Source organism: Miscanthus floridulus, chromosome 8, assembly GCF_019320115.1.
Source record: "Miscanthus floridulus cultivar M001 chromosome 8, ASM1932011v1, whole genome shotgun sequence".
Lineage (NCBI taxonomy): Eukaryota > Viridiplantae > Streptophyta > Magnoliopsida > Poales > Poaceae > Miscanthus > Miscanthus floridulus.
The window spans coordinates 23,754,044-23,779,927 of NC_089587.1; the positions used below are offsets into that span (position 1 = coordinate 23,754,044).

General features: G+C 46.3%; 2 protein-coding genes, 1 long non-coding RNA gene and 2 pseudogenes across 6 annotated transcripts; 2 read left to right on the forward strand and 3 right to left on the reverse strand.

The window, feature by feature from the left end:
* Nucleotides 1–1,305: 1,305 nt before the first annotated feature.
* LOC136471357 (uncharacterized) lies at nt 1,306–4,538 on the forward strand. 4 transcript variants are annotated; one of them, XR_010762003.1, is made up of 6 exons: nt 1,306–1,676; nt 2,147–2,302; nt 2,651–2,769; nt 3,128–3,267; nt 3,348–3,380; nt 3,600–4,538. It is a non-coding gene; the product is annotated as an uncharacterized lncRNA (long non-coding RNA). The 4 variants fall into 4 exon arrangements; XR_010762001.1 differs by having other exon boundaries at nt 1,309–1,676; nt 3,128–3,224; nt 3,348–4,538; XR_010761999.1 differs by having other exon boundaries at nt 1,310–1,676; nt 3,348–4,538.
* Nucleotides 4,539–10,828: 6,290 nt separating this feature from the next.
* LOC136468705 (aspartyl protease family protein 2-like) lies at nt 10,829–14,937 on the reverse strand (annotated as a pseudogene).
* Nucleotides 14,938–17,380: 2,443 nt separating this feature from the next.
* LOC136471358 (flavonoid O-methyltransferase-like protein Os11g0303600) lies at nt 17,381–19,185 on the forward strand (annotated as a pseudogene).
* Nucleotides 19,186–19,940: 755 nt separating this feature from the next.
* LOC136475985 (23.6 kDa heat shock protein, mitochondrial-like) lies at nt 19,941–21,168 on the reverse strand. Its single transcript, XM_066473641.1, has 2 exons — nt 20,641–21,168; nt 19,941–20,524 (listed from the first exon to the last, which is right to left on the reverse strand). Exons 1-2 carry the CDS (start codon nt 21,077–21,079, stop codon nt 20,160–20,162), a joined length of 804 nt encoding a protein of 267 aa, XP_066329738.1. The 5' UTR covers nt 21,080–21,168; the 3' UTR covers nt 19,941–20,159.
* A 391-nt stretch (nt 21,169–21,559) lies between these two features.
* Nucleotides 21,560–25,510, reverse strand: LOC136475986 (uncharacterized). Its single transcript, XM_066473642.1, has 5 exons — nt 25,164–25,510; nt 23,013–23,263; nt 22,296–22,386; nt 21,868–21,934; nt 21,560–21,770 (listed from the first exon to the last, which is right to left on the reverse strand). Exons 1-5 carry the CDS (start codon nt 25,220–25,222, stop codon nt 21,717–21,719), a joined length of 522 nt encoding a protein of 173 aa, XP_066329739.1. The 5' UTR covers nt 25,223–25,510; the 3' UTR covers nt 21,560–21,716.
* Between the last annotated feature and the right edge of the window lie 374 nt (nt 25,511–25,884).

The window sequence follows — 25,884 nt, forward strand, 5'->3', positions numbered from 1 at the left end:
TTATTTTAAGAGTTGCTGTTGTCATAATACTAAGTGTTGCACCATCATTGCATGCATGTAGAGAACGGGTTGATAGAGTTCATGACCGCCAGTGAGCAGGAGTATGAGGAGGTGATCGAGGAGTACGAGGAGGAGGTTCTCATATAGGAGGGAGCCTCGGAGCCACAAGTGTCTGACTTTGCTGACACCCTGCCTACCCAAGGCAAGCCCTGGTACATAACCCTTATTTTGAATAATCACTATATATATATATATATGTGTGTGTGTGTGTGTGTGTGTGATGTGCATTTACGTTACAGGCTTATTGTTGAAACTATATGCATAGATGTACCTACCTATGAGTCCTACTACCTTAGGTCGAGTAGCTGCTATGCTTAGGTTTTTTGGTAGCGTGAGTAACCTGCCGTTACTAACAGTAGGTAATTATTATTACTGCTCTCATAATAAAAAGGTGAAAGGAAAATGGAGACCGGGTAGGGATATGGTACGGGTATTGGTAGGTGTAATAGGTTGTGTCCCGTGGCCAATGGGGCATAGCGTGGTTACATTATTTTCCTTGTCCGTGTCGGTTAAGGACTATTCATTGCTGTGGATGGTAGTCAGGTCATAGACTTATTATCTTGAGCACATACTTGCTTATGGGACCAGAAATACTCGTTGCTCTCTTGTCGTGGGTTCTGGCTCTTTCTGGCTAGTTGATTGGGGGCGGGGATGGTGGAGGTCTAAGCACCACACTGAGTTCGGGACTTAGGAGTGGGGGCTTGGATTCCAAGTTTGGATGGAGACCTAGACCCCATGACAGGAGAATGGTGGGTTGGTCTTGCTTGTGCCTAGGGTACAAGCGGGGCGTGTGTTTTGGGGAATTAAATGGAGATAATTTTTATATGAAAATTATAGATCTTGACGAGATCTACAACTTTCTAGTTTTGAGTTTTTCATTTGAAGTCATTAAGATGCTAAAAATGACATATTTAGACTTAAGGGTATTTTTGACTTTTCACACCTGCAGTTTGACACCGTTAGAGCCCAAATTAATGGCAGTGGCATGGAGGGCACAAAAAAGTTGGAGCAGTGGCGCTAAAGACTGCTGAACTTTTCTAAGGGCTCACAGGACATTGCGATCTTTTTAATGGCACACAAGGAATTCTCCCTTTTCGTAACCCTAGCCGCCGCCGGTTGACGCGAGGCTGCTGCGGGGCGCGTTGCCTCTAGGCGTCGGGATGCCACGGTGGATAGGGGGACGACAGGCGATGCGAGGCCATAGTGGGGCACCCTGCCTCTAGGCATCGGGAGGCCACGACGAACGGGGCGCGAAGCCGGGCGGGCCATCGTCGCTTCGGTGTGGTGTGAAGGCTATGCAATCCCTTTCTCCCTCTTATCCCCAAGGCGACGAACGAAGCGGATAGGAGAGGAGGGCCCTTCTAGTGCTATTCTTGTTTCCCTGCTTTCCAAGATGTTGTCCTCGAGCAAGCATCGTGAGATGGACCTCATGAAGCTGTGGTCATCTAGACCTCTCGGTTTGTTTTCTAATTTTTGTTCTAGTTGTTTTTTTATCTGGCTATTCTTGTAGGATTTCTTGGTTTCTTGGCATCGTAGGATGATGAGCAACTACAAGGTGCAGATGGTGAGCGATGGGATGGAGGAATTCTTTGGCAAATTCAAGGGACCGGCCGAAAGTAATAACCCTTGCACCGAATCCTGATTTCTCCCCCCTCTCTGCCTCCAAGCTGATGATCCACGCTCCTATTTCTGATCTAGATGTAGTGGGGGGAGTTCAGTTGCAGGAAAACGGCAAGATCCATTATTTCATGAGTCATGACATTTGTGTCCATAGTTTCATGGATCATTTTCTGTATTTCACATGATACCCATTGTCATAGAAGAGTAAACAATAAAATAGTTCATTCTGTAGACACCAAACCCTGTAGAGCAGTTGGGATATCCATTAGAACCTTAAGGCTGAACACTTTTACCATTATATGTATTTATCAGGGTTGCCATACTGCATTTTTTGTGCAATCTCAGAGTGACCACTAACCAGTAACTCTTCTCTTTTAATGAAAATGGCAATTGCAAATGATAGTTGTGTAAATTTATTTTTACGAGTGTCATTGCTGAGAATTCTTAACTTGAATTTATGCTACAGGAAGTTGAACAATCATTTTCTTTTTGGGCCACTGCTGAAGATGATGCTGTGCACCCAGCTGAGTGTATGCACCAGCTGCTTGAGCAAGTTGGACATCACAATGTGAATATTTATGGCAATGTTTGAACTCTCATGGTGACTACATGAGTTCTTGAGGTAACTTACATGACTTGTTTTTACTTCATCGAATTGTACTCTCAGTCTCATACTACTCTTTGATTTGGAAAACATTTGGCCATCTTAGCCATGCTTGTGTTGTTATAGACTCTGCATTGTTGTTGCGATTCTGACTTAATCCTCCTATAGTTCTTTTGTTTGTCTAATTTCCAGCTAATCTGATGCATTCATTTGTAGGCAGATAGGATTCACGATGTGCCTATGTAAACTGCTTTATGTGGTTGTCTGTTTGTGTATTACACCTTTTTTTCTTTAATCGCAAGGATACCTTTCATAGGTATTCCTTTTTCATTTGTGTTCTTCAATTCTTTTCACTTTTTTTAATAGGGTCGGCAACACAACTTGGATCCAGATTATAATGTTATGAAGACACTACAAACTTTACTTTTTAAGGAAGACTAGGCAAAGTCTCTTCAATACATGATCCATCACTTCTATTCCTAAAAGTGAGCAAATCAAATTGTGCAACCAAATCGATTTGTAGATGTGCATTTGAAAACAAGACAATTTTTCTTTTTTGTGCTGATAAACAAGTTGCACCTAATTATATTAACTGAGCTTAGTTTGGCCAATTAACCCGCAAGTTTTAAACCCTGGCTTTCTCACATGCTTTGTTGGTTGATCAAAGTTATTTTATTTCATTCACATAAATAATTGCAAGACTAAACAACTGCTAGAAAAAACATGGGATCTTCTGTTATGCTGCTACTATGCTTTTGTAGCAGCATGATTGTTATTGATATCCATTGCCGTTGCCATTCTACTGCCTTTCCTTATTTCCAGTTATCATCTCTTAATGCTTAGGTCGGCCAAGAGGCAACTGAGGGATGAGGAGGTCACTGTTCTAGTCATAGCGCCACCCCATATGCTTCCACCTTCATTGCCACCCAGCGAGATGATGGTGGGGACTGTTGGAACTTACGGTGATCAAACAATTAAAAAGGGTAAATTTGTATAGCTATGCATAACTGCAAGTCTCAGAGATTCTCTTTCTTATCGTACATGTTGTTTTATTCCTTTTCAGGATTTACTATGTGGAGAGATACCATTGCCTATGGTAATCGCTCTCCCTTTACTTCATTCAATAGGTTGTCTGCAACTTCATTTCTCTTGTGCTTGAATCAGCTAATTGTTCCCTTGCTGCTATATACAAAGGAATGCGTTCTTATGTTTAAACAAAGAAGAAATAAATTATGTTGTTGTTAAGGCATATACCGGTTCACTTGCCACATAAATTGAATGTGTATACTCTTATATGCTTGTCACTGTTATGCAGACTCAACAAGTTATGGGACAAAGTGGTCTGAAATTGCAAAGATGTCTTAGGAAGGTAGGCTTTTCTTAATACTTGATTACTATTTTCTGCAAGGTATAAACGAAAGGATAAGAAACGAGACATGTCAAATTATCCTTAATTTTCAAGTGTCAGATTAATGATTATTATTCTGCAATATGTACTCAGTATGGATGCAATGTAATATTACTTTTCTGATAAGTAGACCATGATTTGATTAAACAGTTCCTTTATTCATCTTGACTACTTAAAACTACCACAGTTAGAAGCCTAGAAGACTGAACTCACATTATCTAAAAAAGAAGATTGAACTCTCAGTTATGTCCAGAACATTAGTCATTTTGAGATAGGAAGCTACTGCTTCATGTATTATTCAGAAAACTGCTCAATGATAGTTGTTGGAAGAAGGCCTACCATGCACAATGTAATACTGGAATGAAGTCTTGACTATTCATTGTCAGATCATTTGGTCAAAATTTTTGTTCCTCGTGGCACGACAAACATACTTGCTGATACTAATTCTTAAACTGCAAGAACAGTGAGCAATATCTTCTCAAGTACATAGAGCTGAATATTCCCATCACTTTAGAAACTGCTCAGATCAAACTCAGGAGCTGGCTCAATCTACCAATGTAGGTGGTGAGGACAAGAGCTCTCCAAGTACAAACCACCAAGGCTCCAAGTTATCCTGGTAAGATGGGCAAAAAGTTGTACACATGGTTCGGTCAAATGGCATAGCTTAGTTGGAATCATTATCTATCACAATTGTTTTGTGATTTTTAGGTACCTCTTCATGAGGAACCTTATCGCTTGTTCTTATTATGTAAGAGTGGATGACAAAGGTCACAATTAAATTTTCCTTTCTTGAAAAAAATTGTATCACAAAGATCGTTGGCCTTATACCATTAATTTTTCCTTTTTAAAAAAGGCAGAAGCTCCACTATGTTTGCTTTAAGATCTACGATGATAATGCTAATTTCACAAACTTTGTTTTTTTTATTAAATGTCACTTTAATGTTGGTATTTGATTTTTACAGTATTATTATCTTATCGTACGATCCGTGTGTTTTAAGTACAAAATGTTAGTTATCCCGTAGCAACACACGGGTACGCTACCTATTATCTAAAAAATTACAAGTTTCCTGCAAATTACAAAAAAAAAAAATAGTCTGCTCCTGCTATTTTTTTAAAAAAATAACCTATTACCATTCTTTGCTTAAACGACTTTGCAAAGTTGTACTACTAGAAAACACTTTTAAGTAAAATTGTGAATCGTCTACTACCTGTTAAATGGTTTTCTTTGATTTCGTTTAAACACAAAACAATTTTAAATGGTTATATTAAAATCATTTGCAACTACAACCATTATTTAGGCTAGTCTCAGTGGAGAGGTTCATAGCGTTGTTTCTAAGAATGTCACATCAAATGAAATGCGATGAAACTTGAATGAAACAACCACTCTAATTACATAGTTTCATAAATATTTAATTTCATAACTCATTGCGAGTGGGTAACTATATCAGGAGAGTTCCATGCCTATGAAACTCATTATAAAAAATGCCTACGTGGTAGCTTATTAAATACGGATGAAACTCCCCTTGAGACTGGCTTTAAAAGTGGTTCAATATCATTTCTGAGTTTGCCATGCCATTTTGTCTTTTTGATTTTTTTTATCGATTATAAAGGATCTAGAGATCTCTAAAAATCTTGTAACTTTCTAGATAGACGCTAAAAATAAGCACAATCCATATTAATTGTATCTGGATTTATAGATTTTGTAGTTTCAAAATTGAAATTCTTCTCGAGATACTATATTTAAGTTTTCCATTAAACTGTTTAGCCCCCAAAACATATTTTGAAAATCCTTGAAAAATCATCCGAATGCGGAATGCATAGTTCTGAAAGTACTAATTTGTCATATGTTTTCTCATAATTCGTGCCCAAGTGAAATCCAAGTTCCTTAACAAAGTACATGTCAAAATTAGTTTTTTTTTAAAAAAAATAAAATTTAAAAAATCAAAAGAAGCTTATCTTTTTGTGCATGTTAAAGGTATTGTAAATGTGTGATTAATGACAGGTTCATAATTTTTTGGGATGTTTTTTGGATTGGTCAATAGTTTAAAACTTGTTCTTTTTTGTTGCGTTTGTCATAATTGTGACTGATTCTTCATCCAATGAAGAAGTATGAAGCTGGATTTTTTTTTCATTATCTATTTTTTTTTTTTGTAATCCTCCGTGGATTACACGTCTCGTGTGTACGTTCCTTTTTCTGCATGTGTGTTAGACCCGTGGACCAGGTCACTGGTGAAGAATAAGACAGTAGAAAGCACGCGCCCTTGCGCGCGTGTAAATACAGATAGAGGATATATGTTTTTTTTTATGGAGTGGAAACCAGTCTAAAGTAATACACAAATTTAAAGAGGACTACATAGACATATGTTACAGGTAGTGATATATTTTAGAGTTTGATGAATTCATCTTTGATTGCCTCTTGAATAGCCTCTGGGGAGAGCGTAGTCTGCTAAATTTGCGATGGCAAGCTTGTTCTAACTGCATGAGTTCAATGAGGGTGTTGTCATCTTCTTCAGTAATTGTGAGATTGGGGTAGCGATAGTCATTCATCGTTGTTGAGGGGGATTTCGTTTCTTCCGGTGAAAAGAGTTGTACCTAGGTTTAGTAAGAAAAGGGTATCAAAAGTGCATAACAGAGTTTCAAAATCTTACGGCACAACGGAAATATATGATGAGTAAAGGTAGGCAACAGGCTGAAATCAAAGCAACATGATATCTCATATATATATATATATATATATATATATATATATATATATATATATATATATATATATATATATATATATATATATATATATAATAATAATAATAATAATAAAGAGGTAAAAATTTGCGACCATTTTGTTCGTCGATCGCCTCCTAACTAACTTCATGAATGTGAAAATTATCTCTCTTCACATCTATCTATATCTCCCATGTTATATTTATAAACGACATATGTATGACCTCTTGAAATAATCAGAATATAACTAGAAATCCTAATCCAAATACAAGACGTACCAATCGGATTTCTTTTATGTTTATTTTAAAAACTAAGGCCCCACGTGTCGTATACGAAACGAACTCGCTCACGTCACGTCACGTCACAACCTCTCGCTTGCCAATGAGATACATGCAACTCAGATTTGTTAATTATTTCCTTTTGGCAACATGTGTGCATGAGCACGACGTAAGGGCAAGCAAAAGAGGCAAATCTGGGCACACGGAGTTTTATCATAGTACGTGACTTTGGTTCGACCTCGGAGATCGAAAGGTACGGCGTGGAAGCAAAGAAACTCTATTTGGTCTTCTGTGTTCTGAGCTCCTCGCCCCTCCCGCAGCTTCTTATCGGCCTGCATCCCGTTCGTCCTCGTGACCATGAGACCGTGGAGCTCCGCCACCACCTCCCGCGCGCGCCGTGCCTCGTGGCCATCTTGGTCGCCACGGTCGCATCTGCCACCGTGTCGACCTCCCACCACAACACGTCCGCGCAATCCCTCGGCTGCTGGATTTGCTGAATGGGCTTCTTCTCGCGCTCCGATGATGCCGCCGCCTGGCCTCGCGTCGTCAGCAGCGGCGACGGCCCGCCGCCTGAGGCGCTTGGCGGCTTCAGGTCCAGTGCCGGCGTGGTCGACGGCCAACTTCGATGTGCAGAACATCGTGCGTGATCAAGTCGGATCGGAGCTGCAGCTCACGTATGAAATTGGACGCTCCTCGCGCAGTCATGCTGGCTGCCGTACTGATTTGGTTTATGGAAACATACGTGGACTAAAAGCCCAAAACTAAAGCCCGTAAACACTGAAAGTGCCACGGCCCAGGCCCGTAAGACAATTTTCTTTTATTTTTCTGTATTTCCTTCTACCACCGTGGCACTGTACCAAAGATTTTACTGTCTTTTTTTCACTCCTCTTTAATTGCCTTGCCTGATTTTTATTGTTGTTCAGATAGCATGTATTTTTTAGAGACATTTTAATAGAAGTCGTTTTCTATATATTGCTACCTAGCGAGATCCTAACATAGGGGTATGTTAAGCCTCTGGATCAAAGGTTCCCGGGGGCTACACCCATTGGGTACACTCACGCACCCTCCGCCTAAGGAAAAGGGCCAAGCCCAAGCACGACCGCCGCCTCTGCTCAGCGTTCGGGGGCTCGCCCGAGCCCCATCCCGACCGATGAGAGCCTAGACCTGACCCTTGGCTCCTTCTCGGCCTTCAGCACCAGCCAAGGCTCGGGCGCAAGAAGACGACGCCCCATGCCACCAAGGCTCGGGGGCTCCCAGGCGCCGCCCCTTGGGCGTGGCCATGTCGGACGCTCCCCCGATAGGGTCACACACGGGGCGTGACACAAGAAGACAAACTCCTCCTCTGCGGCCTCCAGGGGCTCAAGGGCTCCTAGGCCCACATGCCAGCCCCTCGAGCTGGCCTCCCACGTCACCGACTCCAAAAGGTGCGCCCGGGGAAGGCCGGTCCAAGCCGACAGAACTTGACACGCAAGGTGTCAGAGCAGAGTAGCCAGACGACGCCTAGAGCTTCTCTGCTCCACGCCATCTCCACGGTCCACAAGAGGCCGCTGCAAGACCCTCCTGGAGTCTAGTGCATGTAGACCATAGACTAATCCCCTAAACCGCCATGTACCCGACCTATCTCAGAATATAAGGGGAGGCGGATCCTAGAGGGGGGGCGATCGAAGGACGATCATTCGAGCATCAGTTGATCATTCAACCAGAGGGGTGATCCTAGACGATCGCACCGCTCTCCACCGATTCGCTCTCGCCCGGCACCGAGGGCAGAGCAACCCAGAGAGGGGCACCGAGAGCTCCTCCACTCCCATCGTCTTCCTCCTCTCCGACAAGGGGAGGACTCTACCGGTGGTGAGGCAACCTCAGGATTAGCACCGAGCTAACCCCTACCAAATCTCTTCCTACACTCTATTGTAACCCCTAATTTTGGGTGCTTTTGAGTATTAGGATCATCAGCTGCTGGACATAGGGCATCATCGGCCCGAACCAGGATAAACTGTTGTGTCCTCTTTGTGATTCTTGTGTTCTTGAGTCCACCCGTGCCACCGAAGATACGTACTCTGACACCAACTTGAACAATAATGCTTGCCGCGGTTTTGACCCCGCGACAGATGGCGCGCCAGGTAGGGGGCTGCATCAAATGTGATTCAGGCTCTACGGTGACTGGAGCCACCCGCTTCGTCGTCGGAGCGAGCGGCGCCGCCCTAGACTACGACGTCCACTTCCCTGGCAAGTTCTTTGTCATAGCCGACGCTTTTACTCTGGGCCAGGTCCTCAACTTTGGGAGCCTGGCCTACATCGCCCACTCCGCCTGGACTCTTGGGAGCAGATCTTGAGGTTCTGGCCTGCCAGATCTAGCACAGTCTGGGTCCTAACCCCACCGTGTCAGAGCGCTGCCAGATGTTCTACATGCTGGCCAACGTCCATCATCAAATCGCCACCGGCGAGGTGCTCCCACCGCTGGACCGCTTTTGGTACTACCTCCCGGACCTGCCTTTCGGGATCTAGAATGTGGCGGTCTCCTTCCAGCTAGAGCTAGAGCACCTCGTCAGCCACGAGGCACCACGTAGCGTCATCCTCTCCAGCGCGGCGGGGACGGACGTCCCCTCGCTGCGCACCTTCCTTGAGATATTAATAGGTATATATAACAATTATATTATTTTGTTTATACTCTCTGTTTTAACAAGCCTAAAATTTTTAAAATTATATACTACAACGTTGTGACATGTTAAGTCTGGGGGTATGGCCCCCCTAGCTCCGCCACTTGTCACCTCGGCGCTGAGCCATGTAACAAAGGAAAGTTGAAGATAGTACAAAACAATAGGATGACTTGAAGATAGTACAATACATGGATAATAAGCAATGTAACGAAGAAAGTCGAAATACAGCTAAAATCGCCCACTCCGCCTGGACTCTTGGGAGCAGATCTCGAGGTTCTGGCCTGTCAGATCTAGCACAGTCTGGGTCCTAACCCCACCGTGTCAGAGCGCTGCCAGATGTTCTACATGCTGGCCAACGTCCATCATCAGATCGCCACCGACGCGGTGCTCCCACCGCTGGACCGCTTCTGGTACTACCTCCCGAACCTGCCTTTCGGGATCTAGAATGTGGCGGTCTCCTTCCAGCTAGAGCTAGAGCACCTCGTCAGCCACGAGGCACCACGTAGTGTCATCCTCTCCAGCACGGCGGGGATGGACGTCCCCTCGATGCGCACCTTCTTTGAGATATTAATAGGTATATATAACAATTATATTATTTTGTTTATACTCTCTCTTTTAACAAGCCTAAAATTTTTAAAATTATATACTACAACGTTGTGACATGTTAAGTCGGGGGGGTATGGCCCCCCCTAGCTCCGCCACTTGTCACCTCGGCGCTGAGCCATGTAACAAAGGAAAGTTGAAGATAGTACAAAACAATACGATGACTTGAAGATAGTACAGTACATGGATAATAAGCAATGTAATGAAGAAAGTCGAAATACAGCTAAAGTTGCAAGACAAGATCCAACGTAATGGTCATGCTCAGTAGATAATCTCTTGTATTTCTTCACCTCTTCCATCACCACCTCTAGGATATGGCCAACCCAATCGAATTCATTGATCTTTGATACATCACGTAGGCTATGAAGATACTTCAAGGTCACTGCATTTATTGTGCTCGTAAATAAACAGACCCCAAAGCTAGAAGCAAGAAAGCCTGCATGAATCAATCCCTATCCGAACTCGACTTAGCACCTCTATGCACGTTTTCATCTTAGCCCTATCACCGACCCTATATTCAACATAGATTGCCGTACACTCAATGTGGCCCCCTGGCTATGGACCAAGCTGACCAAGCGAGGCACAGTGCAGAGCCACGCGTGGGCCTGCAGCGCCTCCTGCGCACAGCCCTAGGAGGGCGCGGCGCGACTGGGAGGGGGCGCGGCCATGGAGGGCCGCCACCGCCTGAGCAGGGATCCGCCAATCAAGGGGAGTAAGAATAGAATAGGAAAAGTAGTAAGGGTGTGCTCAGTAAGATTTGATTAAGGTTTGTTATGGAAGAGACTCGAATATATAAAGGTTCTTTTAGAAAAGTATGATTGCTTAAGAACCAAGTCTCCAAGGACTATAAATAGAAGGGGCTTGTAACCATTCAATCTTAAGGAAGCAAGTAATCTAATACCACTTCCTCTTCCCTGGCCCCTCCTCTCTCTCTTGACCACGCGCCCGCCTGCCCTCCCCCCCCCCCCACCCCCATAGTGGGCACCATCACGCCCCCTCTGCCCATGATGTAGCACGTATCGAAGATGCCGAAGGGGCCTCCGATGGAGACCTGGCCGAGATCGGTTGCCGCGGTGCGGAAGGTGTCACGGATTGCGATGTACACTGGGAGGGCAAGCCACATCGCGGTGGTGCCAGAGTCTAGGATGATGCCGTGGCGACCCATGTATGGGTCTAGCTGGAGGTCGCGCTCAGTCACACCCGACACGCGTGTGCCACCCACACTAACGCCGATAAGCCGCACATAATAGAATGTGCCCATGTTCGGGTTCCATACCGTGGGGGATGAAGGACGTAGGCGGGGAGGTCTCCACGGCATCGGCACCGAAGGTGAGGGTGGAGGAGTGGGAGCCGGGGCTTGACAAGACGTCAAGGATACAGTAGGAGAAGCTCGTGGCGTTGTAGCCGAGAGCAGCAATCTGGCTCGGGCACGATATTTGGCCATGGCCGAGGCCTAGGATCCCCGCGCCCGGCGCCCCAAACAGGCCCTTGTTGTCATCGCCACAGCCGATCGACAGGTGTGGAACCTGGACGCCGCCCACAAAGGTCATCATCTCCTTGATGAAGTCTCCCACCGTCGTAGACCTGTCCCCGCAGCCCACGGCGTAGACGCACGTCATGTGCTTCGCGTCGCCGCCACCGGATCGTCCCAGCGCTTGGCAATCTGGCGCGTCATACCCCATTTCGTAGTATGATGTCGAGTGCCGCGGGTCGAACACGGGCCCGAACTGCGGGTATCACCGCCAGCATGGCTGGCACGGTAGCCATGTGACGTGGTTGCCCGTGTCCAGCGCCAGCAGCACCTCGATGCACGGTGTGCCCACCGCGATCTTGGTGATGTATGTTGGCTTTGTCAAGGAACCACTCAAACACACACACGCCAACGGGCTTGGCGAGAGGTAGAAGAAGCACCCGTAGAGGAGGAGCTATTTTTTATAGGTATGAGGAGTAAGAACTGCTTTTACATGTAGAGTAGAAGCTACTTTTGATCCTTCTGCTCAGGAGTCATGCCAAACATGCACTTAGTTTTGTTCAAAGTCAAACTTGCTTATCTTTACTAACAACATTTTATAGATAACAATACAAATAAACATTTACAAAATTAAGTATATTAATTAGATAAGCCAAGAAAAAAATATTTGGGCAGTGCATTTAATGATATTGTACATGTTAATATGTTTTTATATAAACTTAGTCAAAAGTTGAGAAGTTTGACCGGCAACAAATAACCCTATATTGTATAAATGATAAAAGGTCAGTTACGAGTCGTTTGCTTCGATCAGAAGTGACCTTGAGTTTTGCCAAGGACGCAGGGATTGGTGGTTATATATGAGAAGGAAAAGGAGCTAGCGAGAAGGTTGCTTTGATCAGTAGATTAAGAGCATCTCAAAACTCTTTCTAAAACTTATTCTCTAAACCATCATAAGAAAATCATTTGAAAAAGAAAATCGTTTTACACACTTGAGGGAGTTAAACTCGTTGTCCATCTTTAGCTAGAGAGAGAATTTCAGAATAGATAATAGCTATATTTGGATATTCAATGAGAGAGAAATAGTTTTTTTTATAATATTTTTAATGAATAATTACAAATCTAGAAGCTGCTGAATAAAAGTTGGTACGCTGTGGGCGGGTGAGCTCCGGACTAGGGAGACGTCGGCAGCTCACGGGCCGACAGGACCACGTGGCCACGACATGGCAGCACCGTGCTGTCGGCGTCGATAGGAATCCTATCGGCTTCTGGTGACGTCCTGCTTGATGACCTCCCAAGCTGCCCTGTAAAACGAAGGTCCGAAACCATCCGGGCCTGGAGAGCTGTGTCGATCCATCGTTTTCAGGGCTTCCAGTGTTTCCTGCTCGGTGAAGGGAGCCGTGAGATCACTAGAAGGCTGATGCTGATTGTGGAACAGGGAGCCGACGTCGAAGTTCCACACAGAGGACCCTGGCTGTCCTATGATTGCGCTGAAGTAGTCCGTTAAAGCTTGCAGCGTCCCATCAAGGTTGGCGATGGTTGTCCCCTGAACCTCCACGAACCGGATGTTGTTGCTGCGCATGCGTACAGTCGCCTGCGCGTGATGGAAGGCGGTGTTGGCGTCGCCCTCCTTCATAGCGCGGAATTTGCTTCGTTGCTTCCAGTAGGCAGCTTTCTGCTTGACTGCCTGGGCGAGGGAGTCATGACAGAATCTGGGAGCCTGTAGTTCATAAGTAGACAGTGCTGTCGGCGACGGCGGGGATCCTATCGGCTTCTGGTGCGCCGATAGGTTATGTCGGTCCGTGGAATGCCGACTGGTCCCGTCACCTTCGGGATACACTGTGCTCCGGAAACCACCGGCGCCACGAACCTGTCGCCGCCGGAGAATAGTAGGACCCGCGTGGGGTTGCCCCCTGCCGCGGCCGCCGCCTTCGAGATGATCCATGCTGCCCTCCGCTTGTCTCGCCGGAGGCGATGCGCGAGGAACTCAGCTGCGGTGGCGTTCACGCACCATGGTTGTTAGCAAGCGAGCAGCAGTCACTTGCTGGATCAGTATGTAGAAGTGATCTGGAGTGTGTGATTCCATGGCTGCAGGGGGTGGTGGTTATATGGCTGCAGGGAGATTAATGAGGCCGCGTCTCCAGCGAGAGTGACGCCATGGTTAGCATGCAGCAAGCACATACAGCAGGCGGCTGTAGCTACAACAAAAGATTAGAGATAGACTACATATGCACTAGGCAGCTGTAGCTAGAACAAAATATTATTAAGGATATATAAATCTAAAGTTAACTAATTTTAACGTGGATAATAATATTAACTAGTATTTTATTTTATTTACATACTTCTAGATTTATTTTTATTTATTTGAATTTAGTAATTAGTATATACTATCTATTATTTTCTTATATTTTATATATTTAACTATTGATGGAAATATTTTATTGTTTGTCAGTTATCTTTATCCACAATGTTATATAGCTACAAATTAAATTCCATCATTCATAACGATTTTATTATACATAAAACTATTGATAAGCAAATAGATATACATGTTATCTTCAAAATCAAGTGGATATCCGAATGTAATTCGAGATATCCATTTGGCTTTAGTATCCGACAATATACGTTTTCGAATTTAAATTAAAATATAGTAAATAGTGGTATCTGAATCTATATCGGTCTGAAGTGGCCCGGTAGGCTCAGCTTCAACCTCGCCGTTTGCTTTTGTTGGGAGGTTCTCGTTTCCTCTGTATGATACTTCCTTGGCGAAGATCAGGGTTACAACCAAGCATATGACTAGGAGCACCTGTTGAAAGACATAAAATGTGTCTCTATTTGCGGCATGGGAAAAGAAAAATATTGAACAAATGTTTTGAAGGAATGGTAAAACTTACCACAGCCACCAGAAATGCACCTTTCAGGTTTGCACAGGCCTCACAACAGGCATTTGTTTTGAGGAAGGGAAACCACCTGTATGTGATGATATCAGTAATAATTCAGAATGCACATTTTTCAGTAAACCAATGTCCAGAATAGAAAATCAGTTAAAGTTTATGTAGGAGTGGTGGTGGACTTACTTGTGCCAATTGTTTGTGGAACCAGAGGAATAGCCTAGGATGTTTCCCAGCGCCATCCAAGAACAGAAGATTGAGTTAGCTGCATTAGGCCCATGATGACCTGTTGAGCAAAGAAAAGTAATTACAAATCAGGTCACAAAGTCCACTTATTGTGTTATGTCACAACAAGTACTAGCACTGGCTAATCAACAAACTGTTAAAAAATCTCTGAAATGAATTAGCGAGAAAGTTACCGCACAAATCATCCATCATAGCACGCCCTGAACCCTAACAGTTGGATGGAAAATGTCTCAGATTTACAATAGTGTGCTTTCCAAACTGCTTAATCTGAATTATTGATAGAAATGCACTCACTTGCACAGTATTGTTGGAAAAGTCAAGGAGCCAAAACCCCAGAACATATACAATTGCAGCATGTCAACGAGGACCATGATACGCCTGCACATGCACCAACCAGCTCCATGGCACTTGGCTGAACAAGGCTATGCCCTATGCACTACGGCAGGCAGCATAAACTTTATCCAAAGTTGCTCGTCAAATAGGCCATGAAATCCATAATGAAACAAAAGAAAGGCGAAATAAGCAAACCGACCAATACAACAACTGATCCATTGGTCCAGGAGACCAGGACACCAGGTCCTATGATGCCTACACATATCACATATTGTTCAGGCTACAGGATACCTACATGATAATCAATTTGTCATGTACAATTGAAAAGAAGTTGTTCTACTATATATCCACAAGTACAGTATGCTTGGAGCAATTCAACTAGCAGTAGTTGCAAATAAATTCAACTTACCATCGAACAAAGTTGGAATAGATGTGCTAGAGGGCAACCAATATTTGGATCTTCTTTCTTGTATGATCAGGATAAGACTTTCAAAGTCACTACTACGTCCGATGTCATCTAGACAAAAAGACAAAAAAATAGCAAAACCTAGAGAAGTTATTGCTTTACTATCACTGTTGTCTCTAACCAAGCACCACTTCAGAGAAAAAGAACTGCTCTATGAGTTTGTGGTTCAATAATAATTGATCCAAGGATCACAGCTTCTCTATTCAAGTATGATTCCTTGGGACTACCAAACTATAAGCTTCTATATTGATAATCACACATCCGATCTTTTTCATTGTAAATTTTACTGAAAAACCAAGTCAAACGAGTAAAAACTAGATGGCATGTATTCATTACATCATACTGAAACTAGAGACATAAGAGCCCTGCTAGTTTAATTTAGAAAGACTATTGCAGCGGCATCTTGTAATTCCAATTGCCATTATTTTACATAGAAATTAGTCATGAATCCTATCTCAATTCCATTGGCAAATAGGTAGGATTCCTCTAGGCAAAACTGTTAATGCAGATTGATGAGGAGAGAGTTATACATACCACTCCTGCAGTTCCGCTAGGTCTATTCGCGGCCTCATCTAGAATTACGCCGCCACCAACCTTGCCGTTAGTACCTCCAGGGTTGTCAGCATGGCGTCACATCCCCAGCTAGGGTCATGCTAACAAACCCGCTACGCGAGCACAAGCTCTAGTTATCCGATGCGAGAGTGGGGAGGGACAAGCTGGCACAGATGCGCGTACCTCTGGGTATAGGGGTGCTACACGCATGGTTGATCTAGGGCGGCAGCGACCACTGGGCATGGAGTGTCATGCCACGCGGTCGATCTAGGAAGGCGGTGGCAAGCCTCCACCCAAATCCATCGTCGGCCAGGGCCTTCACCTGGTCGAGCCACCAACTTGCCAGATCTGGCGTTAGGCAGCGCATTCACCAGGCCGAGACAACAACATGCCAGATCTGCCGAGGGCCATGCCGAGCGTCTGCTCCCCCCGAGCGGGCTGACTGCTCATCGGATTCGGCCTCCGTAGTCAGGGTTTGGGTGCTCGGTTTCGCGCAACAGGAAGGGAAACGAAGGGGCCAGCATACCTAGGTGCTTGTTGCCGGTGAAGGGCACGACGAAGAATTAGGCACCGCGGCGGCGGCGTGGCGTACGCGCCGATGGGCGGCCAAACCCTAGGACGGCATGGCCGCGCCGGGGGCCATCCGCCCAGGTCGACGTGCGTTCGGAGGAGGCCACGTCGTTCGGTGGAGGTGACCTCGCCGAGGGGCGCCGTCGCGCCACCAACGCCTCGCATGGGGAGCCAGCGGTGGGGGGCCGGCCAGGACGACGCGAGAGGGGAGGAGGAAGAGGAGGGGGCGGCTGCAGCTGCCGCACCGCGCGCGCCAGCGGCCATCACCCTATCGGCGTCGGGAGAGCGAGGGAGCGAGAAAGCGAAGAAGCCTCTGGAACGACCGAAGCCGAGTTGGGCTATTTGATAGCTTTCGTGCAATATTTGTAGGGGCGGCTGGTTATTGAGCCGCCCCTATAAATCTCAACACCGGGGGCGGCTGGTGAGTGAGCCGCTCCTACAAATCCGACCTATTTGTAGGGGCGGCTCATATCACCAGCCGCCCCTGCTATTCTATTTGTAGGGCGGCTGGTTTCTGGGCTCCCGAGCACGCCACTGTAGGAGCGGCTCTATCACATGGGCGGATACAGAGGGTATTCCCCGTATTCCCAGGAATACCCAACTATTTTAGCACACTTCTATATATATATATGTATATATACTTGTATATGTATATGTATAATGCCATATTTTGTAGTATTTTCACTCATTGAAGCCCAAAACAATAAAAAAACAGCCTCTCAAATTGGCTCATATTTTGTAGTATTTTCACTCATTGTAGTTAAAAACAACTGATTTTTTTTATTGACGTGGAAGTAGGAATACCCAAGTTTAGAATCCTGGCTCCGCCACTGCTCTATCATCAACCGCCCTACAAAAAAAAATTATCCCATTGCTACAAACCGTTTTTCACGTAGTGAGTCCATGGCGCTGCAAAGCGCCATCAAGCTCGGAATCCCCACCGCCATCCATCGCTGTGGCGGCGCCGCCTCCCTGTCTGACCTACAGGCTGCGCCACTCCCTGTCCCTGCAAGCAAATGGCCATGCGTGTCTCGCCTCATGAAGCTGTTAGCCGTCTCGGGGATATTCAAAGAGGGCGAGCCAGGCGCGTACTGTCTCACCTGGTGTCACGCCCCTCCTCGTGGACGACGTCGCCGTCGTCGACGGCGGCGGCGGTGACACGGCATGCCAGTCCCAGTTCACGGTCGCGGTCACTTCACCGTTCCATTTTGCGGCGTCTCAGCGCCTCCCCGAGTGGCTCCAGAGCGAGGACGACCATGCCGCGGCGGAGACGCCGTTCATGATGGCGCATGGGGCGGGGTTCTTTGGCGTTGCAGGCCGTGACTTGGAGTTCGGTGCGCTGTTCAACGAGTCCATGGCCGCCGACAGCCGCTTCGTGGCGGATATCCTCGCGCGCCGGTGCGGCGGGACGTTTGCGGGGGTAACGTCTCTCGTCGACGTCGGAGGCGGTGACGGAACGACGGCCAGGGCCATTGCAAAGGCCTTCCCGCATGTGAGATGCTCGGTGCTGGAGCTTCCCTAGGTGGTGGACAAGGTGCCGGTTCATGGTACTGTGGAGTTTGTTGCAGGTGACATGATGGAGTTCGTCCCTCCGGAGTAGTTATTATATATTAATCTTTTTACCTCATTTCATTTTCTTTGGTCTTTTATTAAGACATGCGGATTGTTATGCACAGTTAATTTTAAGGACAAAAATTGTGTGAGGGCCATTATTTTAAGGACAAAAATTGTGTGAGGTCCATTCGCACGGAAACACCCGTGCGGACGTATGGCTGACAGGTGGGCCATGTAGCATCAGATTTACCATACGTGTGTTTAAGATTATACCATGGCTCCCGTATTAGCTGCATAGTCCGCACGACGTCTTAGCAAACTATCTTATTACAGCTTGTGTTGCATAATTGTAGTGATGAGGATTGTGTTTAAGGCTAGATAACAAGCTGGCTCGGCTCGGCTCGTTCTAGCTCGTTAAGATAACGAGTTATCTTAGCTCGGCTCGTTATCCTAACGAGCTAGAAAGTCAGCTCGGCTCGTTAAAAGCTCGAGCTGGCTCGTTAAGCTCGCGAGGCAGGTATAAAAAATACACAAAATATAATATTTATATTTATCTAAAGTTTGAGAATAATAATAATATAAAAGAAATGCATCTAGACCAGTTACCAGTCAATTTATAGGGTCTAGATCAGTTATCAGTCAATTGTAAAGTGTAAGACATGAAGTAATACAAAAACTAATATAAGTTTTGATACTTTTTTTTGGGAAGCTTGGCTCGTTTAGCTCGCGAGCTGGCTCGAGTCGGCTCGTTACAGCTAACGAGCTAAAATCTTGGCTCGGCTCGGCTCGTTATCATAACGAGCCAAGTCGAGCCAGCCACGAGCCGAGTCGAGCTAGCCACGAGCCGAGCGAGTTAACGAGCTTCGAGTTTTTCATCCAGCCTTAATTGTGTTAGAATCTTGAAACAATCAATGTTAGCTATTTCTACTCGAGAACCAAAAGGAAAGGTGGTAATCATAGATACTGTGGCAAGCTCGGCGTCCAAACAGTCACTTGAAGCCCAACTTTTGATGGATCTATGCATGATGATGCTAACAACAGGTGAAGAGCGAGACGAGGAGCAGTGGTATAAGTTATTATTGGATGCAGGGTTTGGTGGATATAAGATTAGCCACGTATTTGGGTCTCGATCACTCATTGAGGTCTATCCATAGACGTTAGTTGTGTATGCCAAATGCCCAAATTTCTATATGGGCAAGAATGAGGACAATGGCTTTCTCTATTGTACCATTATTATGCCCCTACAAAGAGGCAGTTTGGGTGTCTTTGTTTAGCCCGTACCTCCTCTGTTGTGGCTTTTTGTATTGTTTCTGTTTGATCTAATAATGGAATTGTCAAACGATTTTGTTCCATTAAAAATACTTACTACAACATTTGGTCCTTCCACACTAGAACCGAACCAACTTTGTGTACTTACGTGTTAACTGTTGCCGAACACGTCAACGATGGTTAGAATTTTTTTTTCTTCACCTCTCGCGATAAGCACAATAGATGCAAGTAGAAAAGCAGAAGGTACACACTTAATATTGATGATTACAATGAAAAGCTCCTACCAATATATATTCTGGACAAGACTTTAAGAGTTTCATTGCTCCAACGTTGTGGACCATTGTCGGGTCCAAATCCGACGTCGCTGCTGAAATTGGACTCAGCATCGGGTAATCGATAGTGATGGGCTTGCCCTTGCCTATTATTGTCGGTGCAAGTGTTTCATACGCATATTTCAAATGTTTCATCTATTTTCTTTTCTATGTAACAACTGTTGCATCTGAATGTTTTAAAAGTAGATCGAGTGTTGCATATGAGATGCGTGTGGGAAGCGGCTGCGGCGCGCGCGACGTCTGGGGCGACACGGGCCCACTGCTAGGGCGCTCGCTCGCAAGCCCGACACGCTGAGGTGCTCACTCGTTCGCTTAGTGGGTATAGACTGACGCTAGCGCTCCGGATCGGAGGCTGAGTTTTACCTTTTGATACACGAGATTTATTTCCAGAGACATCTGCTGGTGTGCAGCGGACGCGCGCTCGGGCCTCCGCCCTGCCTCGAGACAATCACTTGCACGAACTCACACAACAGTCACGAGCTCACGAACAAGAAGCACGCACACGAGTGAGTGACTAGACACGCGCATCACTGGACCTTGACCTCGGTGACGTTCCGCTTGCGCTCCCCGGTGGCCACCTCAGCGGTGATCCCCTCGGCGCGCGCGTCGTCCGGGAGCAGCAGGCTGGCGTGGTACCCGCTGGCCGACCACCACTCGCTGCCGTCGTCGCCGCCCAGCTCCTCCCCGTGCTCCCGCTTCTCGCCCTCGATGACCAGCACCCCGTCCTCCACGGCCACGCGCACGTCGTCCTTGCCGAGCCCCGGCACCTCGAACCGCAGCCGGTACCGCGCCTCGTCCTCGCGCACCTTCCCCGACAGCAGCCGCGATGGCGCCAGGCGCTCCAGCGGGCGGCTCAGGGTCTCCGCCACCTGCGACAGCGCGCTCCCGAGACCTGCGTGCGCCAATGCATGCATGCATACGCCTTAGTCAGTGTCCATGGCCGGCCGCCGGCCGGCCGGCGTGCATGGGGGTGTTGCTCAATCAAGACGGCAGGTGCGAAGGCCGTACCGTCGACGAGGCGGAACGGGGTGAAGTCGCGGAGGTCACGCCACGCCCAGCGGCCGCTGCGGCGTGCTGAGGCAGAGCGCTCCGACACGGCAACCTCCCGGCGGTTCGCCTCGCCTGAGGCGGCAGAGTCGGCTGCCGACGTTGAGAAAAGGGAGCGAAGTTTCGAATCTGTCGCCGGGGCTGCGGCGTACGCCGGCCTCGCCAGCGCCTGCGCGCGGCCGGCGAGGGCTCTGTTGAGGCACAGGCGAGCTAAAGCCATGTCAAAGCCTTCGCCGAGCTTCTTGATTGTCGCTTCGTCGCTCTGCTGGGTCACGTCCTTCAGTCTCGCTCTGTTTAGAGATGCAGATGGCGATTGTGTGCATATAAAGCGGCAGAGGAGGCTACACGCGCAAGCTGAGAAGGCCGGAGAGGCGTCTGGAAAGGAGACGGCCACTTCCATCACCTTCCGGGAGCGACTGAGGATCCATGGAAAGCAGATTTGACACAAAGAGGATACATAATTGACGCCTGCTTGCTTTGCTATCAGAATTTGACATGCCAAATCTTTATATTTAGCAAGCAAAAGTCAGGTAAAATGCTTGCGAAAGATTCTTCAAGTAAGTTTTTTTTAAACAGTCAAAGTGCAGCTAAAAACTTTGGCTAGCCCCAATTTTGGCCACCAACCTATCACAGGCTCAAGGCTGCTCCCACTATTTGTGTTTCTTCTTGTTCCCTGCAGACGTTCTGATTTCTTTGCCAAAGCTAACGTGATACATAGTGCTGTACTCAGTATAAAACAATGGACTTGTTTAGGCTTGTTTGGCTTATAAGCCGAATTTTTTCAGCCTACAAACAGTATTTTTCTCTCGCACCAAATCAGCCGGTGCTTTCAGCCATGACTTATCAGCCAAAGCCAAAGCCCAAACGAACATGGTGCACAAGAAACAAAGAATATTTTACATTTGCTTAAGAGGTATGCCATCCTGTCTCTGAGAATCCACATTCATCACGACACAGGCTTTCGCAGCCTACTAAAGTTGCGTACATTTCAGCGATTCATAACGTGACATCAAACAGCACACTTCCAATAACCAACTCTAGTCATATAGGCCTTCCTGCTCCCAGCTAACCACGAGGAAATCCACCATTTCCTGACAGGAGACAACCCAGGGAGGTCAATGCATTGTCTAAACAGGACGCGTATGTCAAAAAATGGAAGATGGCATGTAGCTTTTCAAGGTATCTTACACCAAGAGGGATCGGTTGTGGAAATGGTTTCGAGCTTCCGAGCAGGCTCTCATATGTAGCATTACAACTGCAGTCACCAGGCAGATATTAGTGCAAAAGGCAGTCCGAAGCTATCCTAATTTCAAAGTATTAAACAAGATTTCACACTGCTGGTGCACCACTATCAAACTATCCACAGAGTAGCAAGGAGATTACTATATATAAATAGCATATCATCGATAACCACAATATATCAAAACCCTGAGGCATTTCAAATGACAATTCAAAGAGTGGCAGAAACCACAACTGGTTCATTTCCAAGCATGAAGCAAAGAAGGTATTTCACAAAACTAACACTACAACATCGAGTTAATATTTTGGCCACTGCAAAGACGTAGAAAATTTAAGACGTAGACGTACCCTAAAAAAAGGAAACTTGGAGAACTAACCTTATTTTTGGTTCTTGACTTTGTTGACCCTGAGAATTACGCCTTCGCTTCCCAATCCATTGCTGTCTAGTCTGGTGCCATAGTAGAAGACCTATGTTTGTACAAGTATGGGGACAGAATATCAGTTAATGAACCATCAGTGGTTTTATTGCTTTATAATATCTAAAACCACGAGTGGTTCTCCCTCAGCGCCTACCCTTTAGGGTTGGGATTCGAGAGTCATAAGAGCAAACAATTGACATTTGGCCATGTGGCCACTGTCAGGGTTCAGTTGGCCTATTGCCAAATAAAAACTTACTTGAGAGACTGTTTGTCACAATATATTTTTTCCTGCTATGGAGACCAAAAAGGGTTTAGATGGCTTATTGCTAGATTATAGGCTGCATAGCCAACATGTAACACTAATTAGTTACCAATTATAGGAGAATAGCTGAGTTCTAAAAACTGCTACTGCATACAGTCATGCTAGGTAATAATTTGCATAGGACATCCATCACATGGCATCTTGTAAAATTGCCATTTTGCTGGATTTTCTGGAGCACAAACACACCATACTGAAATGCAGTTTAAATAAGCATGAACGGAACTCCAACAAACAAATATTGGTCTCAAACTCATGGGAGTATGGAACAAACAATCAAACATTGTAAATTAGTGCACCATAAATTGACATGAGCACCATCTGTTCTGGAGATGTAGATATGTTAACTAGTTTACCTTGATTTACAAATTCATTTGGGGAGCTGCTACTTCCAGAAGCATGTTGATCATTAGGTTGTGCTGCTGTGCTGATTGAAGACATACTATGTCGGGATTGCAAAGCACTGTTCTCCATTTCATGCGGGCTTGAACTCCAAAAGTCGTCAGATAAATTGCGCCTTTTTACTGAGCGCCCTTGAATTCTTAAACCTTTTGTAGGCTCATCAACAGCTATTATCGGAGTAGGTTGGGCACAACCAAAACAACCTCTGCTCTGTTGCAAAGCCAGGATTGACCAAGACATGATTAGTACTACAAGGTACTTGACGAGTAACAGCACAAATAAAAAAAAAAAGGTTACATTGGAAACAAACAGTCACATAATTCCAAATGTGGAATAGTACAAGTTCAGAACCAACTCCTAGGCCCAGCTTGAACTCATCAGTCTGAAATTATAGGACATTCAATAAGTAAATAGTACAGACATGCACCCAGTCGAGGCCGCACTACAAAGCTCAACAGCCTGGTGCTGGACCTCCTCGACACACAAGTGATCCACCAGGCAGTTCCTTTTCCACATGGCTGACACCCAAGAAACTCACAATCACTGGGAGTTTGGACAATAGAAGGGAAAGGGCTTTTTCATCCTGCCATGCCCTGACCTCACTAACTGCTTCACGATTAACATGTGGGACATGCCCTTGGAAGTTGGCATCATCACCCGGCCAGCAAGATCGCCAGGCTCATGAATCTCTCCCTTTCCTGGTGCCATGATGATCTTGATGCCCTGCTCCCACTTTGGCCAAGATTGCGTGTTCTAGTCTTGAAATGGTAAGTTGCCAGGCATGACCAGACTATTCATTTTCTGTTGCTTAATGGGCTTGTTGTGAAAGAACCTTCTGGAGGATATTGTTACTGTTGTGCTGGTGCTTAAAATTTGAAGTTGATACTTAGATTGGATGTCAAGCTCAGAGCAATACCAGTGATTTTTAATATACGAAGACATCTGTGCTACTTTAGTCAGCTATGGCACCATTTCTAGGTTATAAGGGGGAGCAGGGGATCTAGATCAGAGTGGCACCAGTAAAGTGAGAGCTTCATGAGCGTGGAAACTACCCGGACTAATTCGGTGCCAAGGGCATGTCCTACGGGTAAACTGTGAGGGAGGCAATGCAGTTCAGGCATGGATGGTTGATAGAGCCATTTCACTTCTCTAGTTCTCCAATCTGGACCCTGAGTGATGATGAGTTTCTTGGGCGTGAGCCATGTGGCTGCACAAAGAAGCAAGGAGCTGCCTTTACCGATCACTTGTGCTTCATTTGTGTGGAGGAGGTTCAGCTTGGCAATGGCAGAGCTTAGTGATAGTGAGGGCCATAGTGGGCCATGCCCCCCCCCCCCCCCCCCCCCCCCCCCCCCCCCCAAAAAAAAAAGCTAGAAATTTTTTAAAGAATATCTTAGTTTCACCACTTTAATTAGAGCTAATGAAATACTAATCTACCCCCTCTTCTCATATTTCATATTATATTGGCCCTCCTCTTTATTGGCCAAGCTCCGCCACTGCAGCTTGGGGCTGGTGTGCTGTGCGGAAGCAGCCTCGACCGAGCATGTGTCAACAAATATTACCCTGGTAACAATTAAATGATACACTAGAATATTAATAGATGGGAGCAAACGTATGTTTTTCTTTTCTATCGCTCCGGTTACTTGTGGAGGACATTGATTGCAAGCCTCAGAGCAATCACAAAGTGTAGGGCGATAACCAGCATTGCTGGAAGATCACCAAATATGATGATCAGAGATAATGGCCAGTGTAGAAGCAACCAGAATAAAATAGCAAATCAATCATCCAATCATCCATTTCATACAGCTAACTGTAATAAGGCCAGTCTATTTTTCCTTTATACGAGTTAGGTTGTCTAGAGCTAACAGCTAACTGTGTTTTTAAGAACAACCATTTTGGAACCTGCTAAGTGGTAGCTATCCATTTAAACAGATACTGAGATTACTCACGATAACATATTTCATCAAGGGATACAGCGCAGAGCCAATCGCGTCGATACAGGTAAACCCAATCCACAACCAATCACATCAGAGCAGCAGGAAGCAGACAAGCCCAGCAATCAACTGACCGCGCGTAGTAGAGGGAGGGCGGGAGAGAGGGTGGCTTACCCAACGCAGGCGACGCAGCGGCGCACCCAGGAGGAGAGCGACCCGCAGCTCAGCAGCATAGCATCCGGTTCCCGCGCGCCGGCAGCGCCGGCGCCGGCGGCTGGCTACGAAAGTCGAGCCCGCGCCCGCGCCCGCGATCCCCGGAACCCTAGCCTTGGCCGGCACCGACCGGCTAGTGATTCACCTGGCGTCGCCGGACAGGAAAGAGCAAAAAAGAAATCCCTCGCTCTCGCTTCCTGTTGCTTGACGAAGATTTATTCCGTTTTCCTCCTCCTCCTCTCTCGCCTCGATTAGATGATGCGGCGTGCTGCGATAATGGCGGCCTCCCTCCTTATCTGCAGCAGCTCACTTCGCTTTCGGGAGGGCCAGGGGGAGGAATCATTGCGGCCGCCCGGCTGGATGGGCCCCGCTGGCGCCGTACGTGGAGCGATCAGAGGCGTCCGAGGAAAGATCAACGGCTGGAAGGGTGCTGCAAAAGGACGGGCGGGTCCCCAGTCGTTTCAGTTCAGCCTGGCCGAGGTTAACGATCTGGATTACGTGTGGCGTTAATCGCGACGGGGAATCTTTAGAGTTCTAGGGCGAAATCCTGGCGTGCAAGTCGCTTTCAGGCAGCCGTGGTTTGGGGCCAGGGCGTCAATGCCAAGCCTCGAGCCTTACGATTATTATGATCTGGCATGATAAATTAACATAAGAATCAGCATAAACCAAATTTTAGCGAAGC

What these genes read in the sequence shown, in the direction of transcription:
- LOC136475985 (XM_066473641.1), bottom strand. Translation starts at nt 21,079, where the DNA reads ATGGAAGTGGCCGTCTCCTTTCCAGACGCCTCTCCGGCCTTCTCAGCT. An exon ending in CCCGTTCCGCCTCGTCGACG is followed by an intron (nt 20,525 to 20,640) that starts GTACGGCCTTCG and finishes TGGCGCACGCAG; the next exon opens with GTCTCGGGAGCGCGCTGTCG.
- LOC136475986 (XM_066473642.1), bottom strand. Translation starts at nt 25,222, where the DNA reads ATGCTGCTGAGCTGCGGGTCGCTCTCCTCCTGGGTGCGCCGCTGCGTC. An exon ending in AAATGAATTTGTAAATCAAG is followed by an intron (nt 22,387 to 23,012) that starts GTAAACTAGTTA and finishes GTACAAACATAG; the next exon opens with GTCTTCTACTATGGCACCAG. An exon ending in CACAACCGATCCCTCTTGGT is followed by an intron (nt 21,771 to 21,867) that starts GTAAGATACCTT and finishes GTCTCCTGTCAG; the next exon opens with GAAATGGTGGATTTCCTCGT.